At 42.5% G+C, this 18,745-nt stretch overlaps 1 protein-coding gene and 1 gene segment (V, D, J or C); one reads left to right on the top strand and one right to left on the bottom strand.

Annotated features, from left to right (window-relative positions):
* Positions 1-480: 480 nt before the first annotated feature.
* The window catches only part of LOC146368675 (uncharacterized), a 31,357-nt gene continuing 13,092 nt past the window's right edge, over positions 481-18,745 (bottom strand). Inside the window, exon 3 of the mRNA XM_084912353.1 lies at positions 481-17,780. Coding sequence (XP_084768479.1) covers positions 16,810-17,780 — 971 coding nt within the window. The 3' untranslated portion in view covers positions 481-16,809. The remainder of the gene's footprint in view (positions 17,781-18,745) is intronic.
* Positions 2,738-3,294, top strand: LOC146368676 (T cell receptor alpha variable 38-2/delta variable 8-like). The segment is given in 2 exon segments: positions 2,738-2,817; positions 2,903-3,294. Coding segments are annotated over 2 exon segments (435 nt in total).

Below are 18,745 nucleotides of genomic sequence, written 5' to 3'. Positions count from 1 at the left end.
TGTTAATCTGACTGTCTGCAGGTTTTACACGCAGTTACTGTCCCTCTGTTTACAAAGGCAGAGGCGTCACGGTGTGATTATTTTACGTGTAGTTGTTTTTTTCCTGTGTAATAATATTCAACACTGATCTCAATACACTTTTCAAAAAATGCAAAATGGGTTAGGGTTAGGGTTAGGGTAACCCTAACCCCCTACCCTGCAATGGCTCTGTGCCCCCTCTAGGGGGCGGGCCCCACACTTTGAGAAGCTCTGCAGTAGGCGGTGCTCTCCTTCTGCACTGTGTTCAACCATTGTGTCAATAATAAGTGCTGCTGTGAAGAGAACAATTCTCAGACTGAATGTTGAACATCAGCTAGTTTCTCCTGTTGATTTAAACCTTGTTGTACAGATGGAACATTGGCTGTGGATTATTCTTGCTGCTCTTTTCTTTGGTGAGATACAAACATCAACATGTTTCCTCTGCACACGACTCACAACAAGGACAGAAAGAGGAGATTTAATCATTTTACACTGTGGAACTTTTCAATAACTTCAATCATGTTTATTGATCCATCTCTTCCTCTGCATGTTCTGTTCTTCCTCAGAGTGTAAAGGAGAAGACAAAGTGATCCAGGAACAAGGAGATGTCATTGCTGCTGAAGGAGACACAGTTACACTTGGATGTACATTTGAGACCATCTCCACAAATCCTACACTGATCTGGTACAAACAAGATGTGAACAGTTACCCAAATTATATGCTGCATTGTTTGTCAACATCAACAGTTAAAGCTGAAGAGTTCAACAACGACAGATTTGATGCTAAAATCAACAAAACAGAAAAATCAGTTCCTCTGAAGATCCAGAAGCTTCAGCTGTCTGACTCTGCTGTGTACTACTGTGCTCTGCAGCCCACAGTGACAGGAAACAGCAAAACTCTGTACAAAAACCTTTGGAGCAAAGACAACAGAATACTCCACAACATCCACTAGAGGGAGCCACACACTGTTAAACCTCTGATTCTTGTGTCATTGGACTGATGACAAAGACAACAGAGAAATGAAGCAGTAAAGATCAGAGACAGAGACAGAGCTGCTGTGGAAGAACAAAACTATTTGATTGGCTCAGCTATTAAACTGGCCCCGCCCACTGAAGTTGAGCTCATCCAATGACATTATTTGTTGGTCATTGTGCTGCAGTGGAAGAACATTGTTCATGTGCTGTCTGTCTGGCTTTAATAACTCCAAAGACATGTTGCTGCACCTCTTTTTGCTTCTATCTCACATTATAGGTGAGTTTAAGAACAGGGATTAAAGTTTAGTTGAAGCTGCTGCATTAAGCAGATATACAGACTGCATTTCACTACTTTTCTTCTTTCTTTTTCCAAGACTAACAGCTGGAGACTCAATCACTCCTCAACAACCTGAAGTCACTGAAACAGAAGGAGAATCTGTCACACTCACATGTAGCTATGAGACAAGTTATACACTTCCAGAGCTTCACTGGTACAGACATGATTCTGACCTTCAGGCTCCTCAGTTTATACTCTGGAAAGGAGCCAAAGACTACAGTGGTTCTCAGTATTTTCCCGATAAACGATATAAATCAGAAACATCTTCTTCATCAACTAATCTGACCATAGCAGCCCTAACCCTGGCAGACACAGCTCTCTACTACTGTGCTCTAGAAACACAGTGATACAAAGTGTAGAAGAGGCTGTACAAAAACCTGAACACAGATATCTGACTACTCTTCAAAGAGGAGGGAAGTGGTATTCAAAGCACAGCTTCATATCAGATGGATTCTGCTAATTCCTGTTTTATCAGAGTCACTGTGGTTACAGCTGCTAATGAAACACTGTGGGAGGATTCACATGAGCAGCAAATCCACATCAACCACAAACCAACTGCAGGAACGTTCAGACATGAAGACATTTTATTCCTTATTTAGTGATGATGTGTGTAAAAAGCATCAGAAGTCAAATAAAGTAACTAGTAATAAACTCCCAACATTGTTGGTGCATTAATGATGTTTTACAGCTGAAAGATTTACTTTGTTATTCTCACATTTTCTCCTGCATGGTTTAAACTTTTCCTTCATTTTTTTATAAGAATCACGTCTTTGTGTTTTTTCTCGATGATGTCATAGGTACAGTTTCTCCTCTGTGTTCTGATTGGACATTTAAAGCAGCGCCATCATTGATGGTATCAGATCCATTTCACACATTGTTGAAGTTCAGTCTGAAGTCACTTTAAGTCTCAAAGCTTCACTTTAACCTGCAAAGACCAACAATGTCTCATTTCCTACTGATTCTTCTCCCCACACTGCACCACTACATTGGATATCAGGACTCCACACTCTCCAAATTCCCAGTGTTAAAATTCAGTCATGAAACATTTTGGCAGATACAAGAAGATTCTTCTACTGTTTTCTCTTCTTCAGTTTTTAAAGATGAACATGATGATCCACACTGACACACATTCATATTCTTTGGTTCCCTGGATTAAAACGGAGCCTCTGCTCTTTATTTATCCTGTGCTTGTTTCTCGACTCACAGTTCAGTCTGTTAAACCTGCTTCCTGCAATAGGAGCAAATATCCACTGAAAGCAGCAGAAAGACGTGCTGAGTGTAAAGCTGTCAGCAGGGGGAATAACACAGGGCTGTGAATGAGTCCTGTCACTGTGATCAGGCTCCTCCTTCTAATCCACCAACTTAGTGTTGATGAAGACTAAACAGAGAGATCACAGCTTCTTTATACTTGCTGTAGCTCACAGTTACTCTACACTGCAGATATGACGCCTCTGTTCATCTCAGTGCTGCTGGCTGCTATGTGCCTCGGTATGAACACAACTCTGTTTCTTTGATATCAACATTGACGTGATTCTTTAACAGCACACTGATACTGTTTGTTGGTGTTTTACAGAATGCAGAGCACAAAAAGACAACGTGCTGCAAGCAAAAGGAGAAGAGACTGCTGCTGAAGGAGGCACAGTAACACTTGGCTGTCAGTATAACAGCAGCTCATCAAATATTAATCTCTTCTGGTACAAACAGGATGGAAACAACAGCCCCAAATTCATCCTGAGTCGTGTTAGTGGGGACCAAGGAAACATAGCAGCCGAGTTCAAGGAGAGATTTTCATCCACACTGGATTCCAGCATCAGATCAGTTCCTCTGAAGATCCAGAAGCTTCAGCTGTCTGACTCTGCTGTGTACTACTGTGCTCTGCAGCCCACAGTGACAGGAAACAGCAAAACTCTGTACAAAAACCTTTGGAGCAAAGACAACAGCATACTCCACAACATCCACTAGAGGGAGCCACACACTGTTAAACCTCTGTGATTTGTTTGGTTGAATCAATACAATGTCTGTTATATAAAATCAGAAGCTATAATTCAGTCGTTAAAGGAGAGATTGCTCATATAAATGAATCATCCACCATCGTTGTGCTCTCTCTCTCTCTCTCTCTCTCTCACTGCAGTTCCTTTAAAACAGTCTTTTCATGATCAGATGTGCAGATCACAGCTTGATGTTAGCAGACCTGTTAGTGACACTTTAAACATCAAAGCACGACTTTTAATCTTTGTTGGGTTTATCTAGGCACAACCCCTGCTGGAACACAAGACCAACAAACTGCACAACAACACAAGACAAGACAGAGCTCTTTGTCCTTGTGGCTCGCCAAGGAAGTCAAAGTTGAGGAAAAGATTCCTTCACCTGAACTCAACTAACTTCAGCTGATTCCTTCGCTACAGCCCTTTTTATTGTCAGCAAGCAATCATTCATGAATATGCAATCACAATTACATGTGGCATTATCTAAACAACATCAGTGTCTGTATTCTGTGTGTGTGTGTTTCCAGCTATACCATACGCAGACATATGACCTTTCAATGAACTTAAACTGTATGCAGAAAAGCAGAAGTAAACGTCTTGCTAAAAAACATGAACTTGCAATAGGACATTTAAAGGTGTGAAGTCTTACACTTTGAGATAACGAACAAGACAGACTGGTTTCTACAGCTATAATGGAAATGATAACGTCGAGGCTGCTTCCTCTCATCTCATGGTGCACAGAGTGCACACAGAATCTTAAGGATATGATATCTGATATACAGAAATGATTATACCAAACATATCAATTCCAACAATCTTCATTTCATATTTTGTTTACTTCCCAGATATTTTATTCCTACAGATGTTTCATGAATATGAAAAGATTAAGATTAGCATAGCTCAAGAAAATACAGTGACAAAGGTAAAAAATACACAATGCAAGGGTCTGGTGTGGCAGAGGTGTGGTCTCTGGCTCAACTGCAGGGGCGGGGTGGTGCAGTGAGCTCAAGGGGCGGTGCCAGGTAGGTGAGTGGACAGGTGGTGGTGATGCCACTGACAAGCTCTCTACTTCTGCTGTACACTGGTGCGTGGCAGGAAATAAAAAGAAACGTTCTGTGAACACTGTGTGTGTGTGTGTGTGTGTGGGGGGGGTGGCGGGGGGGACCTGTGATCAGGTGGCTGCACAGCAGGAGCAGATGGAGCAGTTGCAGGACCACACAGACCGGCAGACACAGGTCCTGGAGCAGCTGGTTGGGCCACTGTATCATGGCCCATGCTGCCGCTGCTGTTAGGTGAGGCCCAGACGGTGGCTCTCAGCATGCCACCAGCATCGTGGGGCAGCTTTGTGGACGTCTGCCAAGCCTTACTAAACTGCCTGGGCCTCTCCCCAGAGGAGGGGCCTCTGGGGAGGGGCCTCTGGGGAGAAGTGCCACCTGGATGACCATCCCTCCCGATGGCTGGAAAGCAAATCCACTGGGTTAGTGGGCTGAGGCACCAGGCCTGTTCCACCGAGATGGGCGTGGGGAGCCTCCACTTTGGTGCCTGGACCGGGGCCTGTCGACCGGCCGGTTGGCTCGCTCTCTTCATCCCCCTCAGCCCTGGCTGTCAGATAATCCTCCACAATGGGTAACAGCCGCCTCTACAGACGCAGGCTGGTGGCAGCGTACGCACCGCACTGTGTCCCCAGGCAGCCCCTCCACAAATCGCTCCAGCACAACCTTCTCCAGCAGGCAGGCCTCCCCCTCCCATGGCCCGGAGGCTTTATATGGTTTCTCCTGTATGTACATACTGAAGTGGAGCCCATGACAGAGAGGATCGCTTTCCTGTGTCTATCCTTGTCCTGGGCCCTCAGCCTGGTTCTGCCGGAGGTTTCTTCCTGTTAAAAGGGAGTTTTTCTTTCCCGTTGTTGACAAAGCGCTTGCTTGTAGGTGCTTAGCTGACTGTTGTGGTTTTCTCTGTATCATTGTAAGGTCTTGACCTCACAGTATAAAGCGCCTTGAGGCAACTGTTGTTGTGATTTGGTGCTATATCAGTAAAACTGAACTGGATCATGACCAGCTGACAATGAACCTCATCAGCTGCTAAATGTTTCAGTCATTGTATTCTCATTTATTCTCATTGATTATCTGAATGTAGCTCCAACCTGATGCAGTTCACAGATGTAACAGAGTCACTAATGCACAGTGCAGCTTGGTGACAGACTGGTAACCAGTGGAGGGTGAGGGGGGAACTCTGGGCCTCTCGGCCTCTGACAGCTGCCACAGTCTCCAGCCTGAAATGATAATCTGAAGAACATGGATGGATGGAATATACACGCATCAGTTATTAACAGATTATATACAGCTGAGTCACATTATTATTAACATAAAAAGCTATTCCAGCCGTACACTTATAAAAATCAGTGTTGGCATTGTTTTGTATATTGTTTTATGGCATCATGGAGGGGCTGTCAGCGTCTCTGCTCAGAGCATCAAAGTCACTCTGTGGGGCCTCCAAACATAACAAGCTTCTTATTTTTCTCCATCCAACCTGAGACTGATGTTCTTCTTTTTTCACTTTCAGATCGTCTCTTGGATGAGTGAAAAAAAATAAACATAGCAGTTTATTTCTTTCCGATGTGCACTGGTGACGAGAATGTAGTATTTTTCATAATAGTTACTTAGAGTGCCAGAACTCTGAACAGCAGACCATACAGTGCAGAGGTCATGGGTCACAAGCTCCAGATCAGAGACACATGTTGGTCGTGTCCAAATTCATGGGCTGCATCCTCCTGAGGCCGCATTTGTAGGCTGATTACGTCACAGCGACGCGCCGAGGCTGTCCAAATTCGTAGACTCCTCCGAATGCAGCCGACAAATGCGTCCTCCTTTTCCCCGAATTTGAAGGATGGGTCGGGTGTGTCCTTCGTGGCCTACCATATCCCAGAATTCATAGCGTGGCCCAGCCAAACTCCAGTTTCCAACAATGGCGGCCGCTACTAAGTTTTAAAATTACTCATACTAATCTTTCTGGGTCACAAAATAAACTTTTAACATATTTTCAGGCGAGATAGTAGCTGTGTTAACATCAAATATCTGCTCGGTTTATCAAGATATCGCATATTTGCAAAAGTGCTTCGACGTTTTCGGAGACGTCTGCTACCCACCAGCTCGATAGCTACCCAGGAGCTTACTGATGCGGCCGAGAACGGCACAACTCCCGGCACATCATTTTCAGATCACCGCGGACTTTCGCTACTCGGGTTAAACGTAATATATAATTCACTTAGACAACCTAAAAATGTTATTGTTGGGCTTTTTTCAGTGTTTTGTTTGTTCGTGAGTAAATCGGTTTGGCTGAGATTAAAGTTATTAGATTAGATTAGATAAAATAAAACTTTATTAATCCCCCGGGTGGGTTCCTCCTTGGTTTTTACACAGCTGAATAAACATCAAACAGAAAACTGATTAAACAGAAGTGTGAGACGGTCGAGAATTTACGCCAGTGTCCTGTTATATTTTAGATAGCAAGGAGCAGACGGCTGAGTTTATTACACTCCACCGAGACAGCGGTGACGCTAATCTGAAGGCTAGACCGTCCAATTTCCCCAGCCGTTTACTTCCGGCCTACCCGACCTTCTGAGGACCCGGCCCACGTAGACCGCGAAGGCCAGGTCCTCAGGAGGATGCAGCCCATGAATTTGGACACGACCGTTATGTTTGGAGTGAAACCTCATGGATACTGATGACGTCATTGGGAAGATTATCAGTTATTTCACCACAGCAACAAAGAACAACATCATCATTTATTGTTTCAGTTTAATATTCAGTGTGTGCGAGCCACTTCACTCACTTTGATGAGCAACATAGGTTCTTGTTCTAAGCACAGCAAAGATGCTGGCAGGTCCAAACTTAGTATGTCTCTCAGTTGGATGGAGGAACAAAAATCTGTGTATGGAAAGAGCCACAACTATCACTTCATCATAGTTCAATTCATTTTGAACTGACTGAGTACTTTGCTGTTTGTTTCTCCAGTGTGGGTTTACTCAGAGCTCCGACCATCAGAGGGGTTCAAACACAGCATGCCCAACACGTTCTACACCAAACCTGACAGCTGACTTTTTATTCCAGCTGAAGTCTCCTGATACAGGTGAGACCATTTAACACTTTACTGTTGAACTGCAGAAGTATACTAAAGCTGTTACATTTAGCTACACTCGACCACTGGTAGGAGGCCCCTTTTTAATAATAATAATGGCTTGCAATTATAAAGCGCTTTTTAGGAACCTCAAAGCGCTTTACAATGCCACTATTCATTCACTCTCACATCCACACACTGGTGGAGGCAGCTACAGTTGCAGCCACACCTGTCCTGGGGCAGACTGACAGAAGCGAGGCTGCCATATCGCACCATCGACCCATCTGGCCATCACCAGTAGGCAGTAGGTGAAGTGTCACGCCCAAGGACACAACGACCGAGACTGTCTGACCCGGGGCTCGAACCGGCAACCTTCCGATTGCAGGATGAACTGCCAACTCTTGAGCCACGATAGCCCCGGAACACCAGGGTGTTCCTGCAGGTGGGCTAACCCCAGCATGTGCATATTAGTTCTTTTGAATATATTATTATTTTCTTTGTTTCTTTTATTCAGGTGCAGAGGGCCTGACGTGGAGGAGACTGGGATGCCTTGGTGGTGGGATCCTTTGAGTGTTACACACCTGCATTGTTAGTCCTATTAGTGTGAGTGTGTGACAGAATGCTGCACTTGTGTATTGGTGAGTTTTCCTTTTTTTCTGTTTTATCATTAAACCACTTCTCTGTATTGTGTATAATGAACTGAGTCTCTTCCTGGTAATTCCTGCTGGCTCTTGGTGTTGGCTCGCTTTGTGGTAGAGTATCACTTCCTGTTCCTGCTAAAACACAGTGGTGTTTCTGAGTAGCTTATCTGCTTAGCAATTTAATTAAAAACTTTTAAATACGTTTCTCATAGTATAATCTTCACGTGCTTCATCCGAAGCACACTTTCTGTGTACTCACTACCTAATTTATAGCCAAAGTATTCACTCACTGTGTCTGTACTGTTTCGCTAGCTTAGCTTAGCTCGTAGCCGACTCGTTAGCACCATGGCCTCTTCACCTGTCCCTCCTGCACTTTCTTGCTCATTGTGTCAGATGTTTAGTTACTCCTCGGCCTCCTTTAGCAGTAATAATATCTGTAACAAATGTAGCATATTTGCAGCTCTGGAGGCCAGGATTACTGAATTGGAGACTCGGCTTCGCACCCTTCATTCACCCGTAGCTAGCCAGGCCCCTGTAGCTGGTGCAGCCGAAGATAGCATAGGCCCCGCTAGCTGTTCACCGGCAGACCCCAAGCAGCTGGGAAAAGAGGGCGGCTGGGTGACGGTGAGGAGGAAGCATAGTCCTAAACAGAAGCCCCAGGTACACCACCAACCCGTTCATGTGTCTAACCGTTTTTCCCCACTCGGCGAAACACCCGCTGGGGGTCAAACTCTGGTAATTGGTGATTCTGTTCTCAGACATGTGAAGCTAGAGACACCGGCAACCATAGTCAATTGTCTTCCAGGGGCCAGAGCAGGCGACATTGAAGGAAATTTAAAACTGCTGGCTAAGGGTAAACGTAAATTCAGTAAAATCATAATTCACGTCGGCAGTAATGACACCCGGTTACGCCAATCGGAGGTCACTAAAATCAATTCAATTCAATTCAATTCAATTTTATTTATATAGCGCCAAATCACAACAAAAGTCGCCTCAAGGCGCTTCATAGATACAGAGAAAAACCCAACAATCATATGACCCCCTATGAGCAAGCACTTTGGCGACAGTGGGAAGGAAAAACTCCCTTTTAACAGGAAGAAACCTCCGGCAGAACCAGGCTCAGGGAGGGGCGGCCATCTGCTGCGACCGGTTGGGGTGAGAGAAGGAAGACAGGATAAAAGACATGCTGTGGAAGAGAGACAGAGGTTAATAACAGATATGATTCAATGCAGAGAGGTCTATTAATACATAGTGAGTGAGAAAGGTGACTGGAAAGGAAAAACTCAATGCATCATGGGAATCCCCCGGCAGCCTACGTCTATTGCAGCATAACTAAGGGAGGATTCAGGGTCACCTGGTCCAGCCCTAACTATATGCTTTAGCAAAAAGGAAAGTTTTAAGCCTAATCTTAAAAGTAGAGATAGTTTCTGTCTCCCGAATCCAAACTGGAAGCTGGAAGCAATATTGAATCGGTGTGCAACTTTGCCAAAACAATGTGGGACTCTGTAGTTTTCTCTGGTCCCCTCCCCAATCAGACCAGGAGTGACATGTTTAGCCGCATGTTCTCCTTAAATTGCTGGCTGTCTGAGTGGTGTCCCAGAAACGATGTGGGCTTCATAGATAATTAGCAAACCTTCTGGAGGAAACCTGGTCTTGTTAGGAGAGACGGCATCCATCCCACTTTGGATGGAGCAGCTCTCATTTCTAGAAATATGGACAAATTTATTAAACCCCCCAAAATATGACTATCCAGAGTTGGGACCAGGAAGCAGAGTTGCAGTCTTACACGCCTCTCTGCAGCTTCTCTCCTCCTGCTACCCCCCAAAAACCCATCTCCACAGAGACTGTGTCAGCTCCCAAACAGACAAAAAACAAACTAAAAACCAGCAACAAACAACTTAAACATAAACAATTACAAAGAAAGAACAATACAGTATCCACATCTGAACCAAAGAGTAAAACAGTGAAATGTGGATTATTAAATATTAGGTCTCTCTCCTCCAAGTCTCTGTTATACATGACTTAATAATTGATCAACAAATTGATTTACTCTGCCTTACAGAAACCTGGTTGCAGCAGGATGATTATGTTAGTTTAAATGAATCAACACCCCCGAGTCATTCTAACTACCAGAAACCTTGAAGCACAGGCCAAGGGGGAGGTGTGGCAGCAATTTTTCACACCAGCCTATTACCGTAATTGTCGGGCTATAAGCCGCTACTTTTTGCACAAGCTTTGAACCCTGCGGCTTTTAGTCGGGTGCGGCTTTTCTATGGATTGTCCATGATTTTTGTGATATCATAAGAGGATTTGTTTTGTTTGTTCTGCTGTTGTACGGCACTATGTTGCCTGGCGGAAGGATCGGGGTTCAAGAGTGGTATGTTGGTCACATGTCCGTCCGCCAGGCAACATAGTGCCGTACGAAGTAGCGCGAAAAACAAACTTCAAAGTAGCGCTACGCGTTCAGCAGGAGGTGTGGATGATGAGCGGCGATAAACTTGCGAAAAGCAAGTTATGCTCAACTCCACCGGTGGAATCTGACAGCGTGGAAAAGTGTGAAAACATCCACGATCACCAACAGATTTCGAAGGGCTGGACTGCTGCATGATGGAGAGGAGGACACCACCATGGCCTTTCTGAGGGTGTTCGACTCTGACACTGACAACGAGGATTTGTTTGGTTTTGAAAGTGACAACGAAGGAAAGAAGCTGAGAGTGGATGACGAAGCCATCCTGAGCCTGTTTGTATCCGACACTGGAGAAGAGGACTTTGGTGGTTTTAGTGCGCGGGAAGAAGAGAAAGATGGTGGTGAATGACTGACTTTTCTTCTTGTTAAAGCCGTGTCACTGCACCTGAACCTAAAAGGTAGTCTGAATCTATTTTTCTGGTGTGCTGTAGGCTATTGTTATGTTTATGAAGCACAGTACATGTTTCGTACTTGTAATTACCGGTACTTGTACATATACCTAAAAAGTTATGCAAATATGTACCCATAACTTGTTTTTCAAAATATTAATAAAAGTGATGTGTCTCCAAACAGCCATCTCTTTCCTGACAATTCGCTTTGTGCATATTCTCTTACATATGATAAGTCAACATTGAAACACCTGCGGCTTTTAGTCAGGTGCGGCTAATGTATGTACAAAACAGGATTTTCCCCTGATTTTAGCTTGTGCGGCTAATATTCAGGTGCGCTTTGTAGTCCGGGAAATACGGTAATCAACCAAAGACCCAGACAGACGTTTAATTCATTTGAAAGCCTGATGTTTAGCCTCGTCCACCCCAGCTGTAAAACTCAGAAACCAGTCTTGTTATCATCTATCGTCCACCTGGGCCTTACACAGAGTTTCTGTCTGATTTCTCAGACTTTTTATCTGATTTAGTTCTCAGCTCAGATAAAATAATTATTGTGGGTGATTTTAACATCCATGTAGATGCTAAAAATGACAGCCTCAACATGGCATTTAATCTGTTATTAGACTCAATTGGCTTCTGTCAAAATGTAAAAGAACCCACCCACCACTTTAATCACACTCTAGATCTTGTGTTAACATATGGCATAGAAACTGAACATTTAACAGTGTTTCCTGAAAACCCTCTCCTGTCTGATCATTTCCTGATAACATTTACATTTACAATAATTGATTACACAGCAGTGGAGAGTAGACTTTATCACAGTAGATGTCTTTCTGAAAGCGCTGTAACTAAGTTTAAGAATATAATCCACCCACTGTTATCATCTTCAATGCCCTGTACCAACACAGAGCAGAGCAGCTATCTGAACGCTACTCCAACAGAGGTCGATTATCTTGTTAATAATTTCACCTCCTCACTACGTACGACTCTGGATACTGTAGATCCAGTGAAAACTAAGGTCTCTAATCAGAAGTACCTGACTCCGTGGTATAATTCTCAAACACGTAGCCTAAAGCAGATGACTCGTAATCTGGAGAGGAAATGGCGTGTCACAAATTTAGAGGATCATCATTTAGCCTGGAGAAATAGTTTGCTGCTTTATAAGAAAGCCCTCCGCAAAGCCAGAACATCTTACTATTCATCACTGATTGAAGAAAATAAGAACAACCCCAGGTTTCTCTTCAGCTCTGTAGCCAGGCTGACAAACAGTCAGAGCTCTGTTGAGCCAACCATCCCTTTAACGTTAACTAGTAATGACTTCATGAACTTCTTCACAAATACAATTTTAATCATTAGAGAAAAATTTTCTTTCACACCCTGGGAATCTTTGGACTCTACCCCTTGGACATGTTTTATTTGGGACTTTGAATAATAAGCTGTTCTGTAGAACATTCTCCACATGTGAAAGGAGTGTGAGATTTTCATTTGAAAGGACATTGAATTTCAGTGATCTGTTTTCCGTAACAGTTAAGGAGTCAGGGTGCACCCAACACTGAAAACCAAAAGGTAACACTTGGCCAAGTCACTATTTTAGTAGTTTTATGTGTTTTAGTTTTCTTTCATTTTTTGTAAGTTTTCTCTCTACAATTGTAAAGTACCTTAACCTGTGTTTGTCCAACCTGTGGTTTATTTCACTGAAGTCGAAACCCTAACCCCTAAAGCTGGTTCTTTTGAGAAACATTCATGTCTCTGTGTCTCATGTAAACACAACCCTGTGCTGCTATAGTCAAACTATTGGCCCATTGATATATTCTTTTCAGCGATTCCCCACTGTGTTACAGTTGCCTTATTTCTTTAAGTTCTGCTAACTTCTTCAGGTTCTTGTGTGTGGTTCTGTTTAAAGTAAAGATTAAATAATTAATTACAATAATTAAACTAATTAGAAAACTTGTTTCATCACAGCCCATAATGTTCAGCCTTCTGCAGCTGAGCTGTTAAACTGGACAAAATAATAAAAATGGCTCAGACGTTCAGTTATTAATAAAGAAGGATTACATCTGCACCCAAAGGGTCATGAAAACATTCAAATATACATCGTAGTCTAACATAAGTGAAGCATTGAAATAAACTGTAAAGTAACTTAAAGTAAATATTTCCTGTAGGATCACAAACCATCAAACTGACCAAAGAGCCTCAAAGTAAAACAGATGTTGTGTCCAAAAGTGTCAGCTGTAACTGGGACTGCTGCTGCACCACAACACTCCTGCATGTCGTGTCCACAGACATGACGTCTCTCAGGTTTGTGTTTGAAGATCAAATCAAATAAGATGATGCTTCATTTGAACAAACAGTTGTGAACAAAAATCCTTCCCAACATACACAAACTATTCTGAGATGTTTCTTGAATTCAGGACTTCTTACACATTTTTCTCCAAATGTCTCAAGTTTCAGACTTTTTAACTGTGTGAGTATCAGCGACTCTCTGACTCTGTCTACATCGTTAATGTGACTTCTGCTTGTGTGACGTGTCACACGGCTCCCTTAAATCATTTTGGTTATAAAGTGTGTGAACCACAGGAGGAGGAGTGACTGAGAGCAGAGAGGAGGAGCAGAGATTCAGGGAGGAGCTGAGCTGTTACTGAACTATAGAAGAGAGAAAAACCTCCACATTCAACAGAGTTCAACACAAAACAAACTTTATGTTCCTCAACATGCTGTCATTACATCACTGTGTGTTTCCTCTGATTCTTCTCACTCTCACAGGTCTGCTCACCTACACAGGAAACTATGTTCAATTCAAATGATTCATTAACGTCAATTATTGATTGAAAAATGTTCTCTCTTCCTTCAGGTGTCACATGTGATCAGCTCACTCCAGTGAAAGATGAAGAGTCCAGTTTAGAAGGCAGCACAGTTACTCTGACCTGCACGTACACCAAAGGTGCTGCTGATTATTTCTTCTGGTATCGACAACCTCCAGGAAAATCTCCAGAGTTCCTGATCTCTCATTTGGAGTCAGGAAAAATATTAACACCTCCCAGCAGCTCCCGACTCTCTGTTGGAGTCAGAAAGGAAGAAACAAAAATGACTCTTCAGATCTCCTCTGCTCCAGTGACAGACTCTGCTGTGTACTACTGTGCTGTGCAGCCCACAGTGACAGGAAACAGCAAAACTCTGTACAAAAACCTTTGGAGCAAAGACAACAGAATACTCCACAACATCCACTAGAGGGAGCCACACACTGTTAAACCTCTCTGTAGACTCTTTGAGAGACTGAGCCACAGCTGTGACAGCGAACTTTAGCAGCTACAATAATGTCACACGAGTCTCCTCCTGAGTCTTGTAATTACAGTGTTCAGCTCAGGTGAAGCCTGTCATACAGCAGCAGAGGAGCAGAGCTGGAAGAAACACAGCCGTGGGAACATTCCTGTTTCAAACCAAACACTCATCTTTCTCTGTTTTGTTTGCTCACAGAATATTAAGAATATTTTAATAGATGATTTTATCTCTTGCAGATGATTCATTCAGCAGATTACAACTAGAAAACATATTTTTACGGGAGGCTTTGATTAACCTGAAATTGCTCTTTGAGTATAAATGTGTGTGAAAGGGTGAACGAGGCTGTTGTATGAAGCAGTCTGAGTGCTCAAGTAGAAAAGTGCTTTATGAGAACCAGGAAGCTAAAGCTGATGAATGGAGCAAGTCTTGTTTTTCTTCATTTTACTGAAGCTCTTTATAAACCTTTTCCTTCTTAAGGCTTTTTTCTTTTGTATGAAAAATGAAAAATAAATTACTCGCTAATACACACGTCTCAATGCCAGACCTAATAATTAACCTACTTTAAAAACATGCACATTACATTACATGACCTAAAAGGTGGTGTCAAAGACATATCCACGTTCTATCTGAACATATTAATACTCACAAAGATGAAGGTTTCCCAAGGCACAAGCATGTACATGAGCTATTTCCTCTTTTATTCCTGCTGAAACATTTGTTCACAACATTACCGGAGAAGATACGCCAAAGACAGGTTCATGGCCAAACGCTACTGTTGCTCAATACATAACACAACAGAGATCATTTGTGATACACGTCTTCCTCTGATCAGATTTCAAAGCCAAAACATTTTAGAATAAATTTACTTACAATATTTATTAATTACACACTTATTTATTACCTTTATGTAACTAAATCATGTCCTGAACTAATTACTGTCTTTGACCAAAAGGCATAGGCACAGTTTTTAATGATGTAAATGAATCATAAAGTGTAACTGACAGCAGAGCAAACACAGAGCAGAGAGGAGGAGCAGAGATTCAGGGAGGAGCTGAGCTGTTACTGAACTATAGAAGAGAGAAAAACCTCCACATTCAACAGAGTTCAACACAAAACAAACTTTATGTTCCTCAACATGCTGTCATTACATCACTGTGTGTTTCCTCTGATTCTTCTCACTCTCACAGGTCTGCTCACCTACACAGGAAACTATGTTCAATTAAATGATTACTGTAAATTTTGTGTAACTGAATAATAACAGATATTCCTTTTTCTTCAGTTACCAGATGTGAAGAACTCACTCCAATCAAAGAAAAAGAATTTACTTTAGAAGCCAGCGCTGTTACTCTGTCCTATAAATACTCCAAAGCTGCTGTTGGAACTGATTACTTCTTCTGGTATCGACAATATCCTGGAAAACTACCAGAGTTCCTGATCTCTCACTTTGGAACAGGAGAGAAAATATCAGATCCAGTTCCTGGAATAACGTTTAAAGTGAGTGAAGATAAAACACTGATGACTCTTCAGATCTCCTCTGCTGCAGTGACTGACTCTGCTGTGTACTACTGTGCTCTGCAGCCCACAGTGACAGGAAACAGCAAAACTCTGTACAAAAACCTTTGGAGCAAAGACAACAGAATACTCCACAACATCCACTAGAGGGAGCCACACACTGTTAAACCTCTGATTCTTGTGTCATTGGACTGATGACAAAGACAACAGAGAAATGAAGCAGTAAAGATCAGAGACAGAGACAGAGCTGCTGTGGAAGCACAAAAAAATTAAGAGTTTCATGTTTTGAATTGAAACATTAATCTGAGCCACCGGAGGACAATCATGATGTACTTTAGCGTGCTAGTGTAAATGTGCTATATGCACTATTGTAAAAAAAAAAAAAAAAAAAGTAGGTTCAGTATGACATGTTTACATTGATCAGAGTACCATCATATCAAACTTTAACCCGCAGCAGGTCAGCTGGGAGATTAAAGCATATCTTACATGTTTGAACTGAACTCTCCTCTCCTCTGTGACCGCTTTCACTTATGATCAGTCACAGCTCTCTGCAGCCTTCAGTGTCAATCTGTCGTTTCTATATTACAACTTTACAAAGACTTTATGTTTAGAATGAATACATGACATCACAAAAACAACAGGCACTGATAACTGTATCGATTACTAACACTAATGATGCTCTGAGAAAAAGCCTTTAACTCATCAGCTTGAAAAAAAGAAAACGCTGACATCATTCATCATTAAAAAGACATGTTATTTCTTTTTTTTTTTTTAATACAGAGTCTTTTACAACAACATGCTGGACATCTTTATTCTGCTTTTGTTACATATGAGAGTTGGAAAAAAATGTTCATAATAGGAATTGTATCCAGTTGGCAATGAGATCATTTTAATATTCATTATGTTTTTCATTTGGAGTTTTCTTTCATCCTCATGATGGCAGTGAAGTGTGACACAGATGGAACAAAACTCACATGATCACAGTTGGAGTGCACTCTAGTAAACCTTGAATAGTAATAACACTAATCATTAATCCCTTTTTTTCCTAGTTTGGAGTCGCTTTGGATGTCTTCTCTAGAAAAATTTCAAGACTATGGCGTCTCATCTGTGTGAGTTTTCATGTGGCGCAACAAAACACTATTACGTGTGAACATTTTCCCACAGATTTTACAAATATATGGTTTCTCTCCTGTGTGAGTTCTTATGTGAACTAACAAATGACTACTACATGTGAACTTTTTCCCACATGTGTTACAAAGATACGGCTTCTCACCTGTGTGTGTTCTCATGTGCTCCAGCAAATTACTGCTTCGTGTGAACATTTTCCCACATCTTTTACAATGAAAGGGTTTCTCACCTGTGTGCGTTCTTAAGTGCACTGACAAATGCGTACTACATGTGAACTTTTTCCCACAGGTTTCACAAGGATACGGCTTCTCACCTGTGTGGATTCTCATGTGGACCAGCAGATGACTGTTCTGACTGAAGGCTTTTCCACATGTCTGGCAGGAATGTAACTTCTCTTTCGTGTGGATTCTCATGTGGCGCACCAAATTGCTCCTATGAGAAAAACCTCTCTGACATATTTTACAAGAATGTGGCTTCTCACCAGTGTGGATTCTGTAATGCTCTTTTATTTGGGACCTTTTCTTAAAGCTTTTTCCACAAACATCACATTTTAAAGACTTTTTACCTCTTTCAGTTTTACATTGACTCCCTGACATGGGACAGTCTTCAGCATTGTTATTGGCTCTTCTGTTCGTATTTCCAGTTGATCCTGGATCTACTTTCTTGCTTCCTTCCTGATCCTGGGTGTGAGTCTCAGGACAGCTGTGAGGGAGTGGCCTCTCTCTGTCTGGTTCACTGTGGTCTCCTTCCTCAGCAGCAGTCACCATAAAGGTCTCCTCCTTCAGTCCCAGCTGCTCTCCCTCCTGACTGCTGCACAGTTCCTCCTGTTCCTCTTTAATCTGTGGAGGTTCTGGTTCCTCCTGGTCCACACTCGGCTGGAGTGCCTGATTAGTGAGATCCTCCTCTTCCTTAAAAATGTGTTGCTGTTGGAGGTCTGCAGGGATGAAAGGAGAAAAGAAAAACGCATATTAAAATATCGATTGTAATAAGGCTCCACAGTGTGAGTCAGTAAAGAAATCCATAAAAAAATGTCCTCTTCTAGTCACTGCTGATGATCGCTGCTGTCAGCTGTTAAAAATATTGGAGAATGAGTGTTGATGTTGGAATCCTCACAGTCAGTTATGAAGTGAAAAAGTCGCATCAAGATTATTAGAAGGAGAAAGGCCACAGCTGAGAATACACACCCTACTCCACAATTAAGAATAGAAAAGACTGCCTTTTATTGTCATAATACAGATGAACAGTGTGTATTAAAAAATAGCAATTATACAAATATCGGAAAAAAGTATTGTTATATATTTACAGTGCGGGCTATTGCACATAAATTAAATATCGCATAGTGGTGATGTTAGTTGAGTTGTAGTCTGTGTATAGAAGTCCTTGAATTGGGGGGTGGAACTGTGTGGTCAGTGCTTGTGTGAGTTCAGGCTGGTTATGGCTCTTTGAAAGAAACAGTTTTTTAGTCAGCCGGTCTTTGTGCTGATGCACCTGTAGTGCTGCCCTGAGGGAAGCAGGCTGAAGAGGTCAAAGCCAGGGGGGGAGCTGTCCTTGATAATGTTTGCTGCTCTGCTGAGGAGGAATAAATGTCCATCAGGGAGGCGAGAGGGCAGTCAATGATCTTCTGTGCTGCCTTAACTACACTCTGAAGCCTCACTCTGTCTGCCTTAGTACAGCTGCCGAACCATACTGTGATGCAGTATCTCAGCAGGCTCTCAATGGACGAGCGGTAGAAGGTAAGCAGCAGGTTGGAGTCCAGTTTGTACTTCTTGAGGACCCTCAGAAAGTGTAGTCGCTGTTGGGTCTTCTTGATGACCATTGTGATGTTGTCTGTTCAGGAGATGTCAGTGGAGATGACGACGCAGAGAAACCAGAAGGTATAGACTCTCTCCACACAGTCTG

This window comes from Perissodus microlepis, chromosome 18 (assembly GCF_051167445.1).
Source record: "Perissodus microlepis isolate ML-2025 ecotype Zambia chromosome 18, ASM5116744v1, whole genome shotgun sequence".
NCBI lineage: Eukaryota > Metazoa > Chordata > Actinopteri > Cichliformes > Cichlidae > Perissodus > Perissodus microlepis.
Note: the sequence above shows the minus strand (reverse complement) of the source record. Positions and strands in the feature narration are given on the sequence as shown.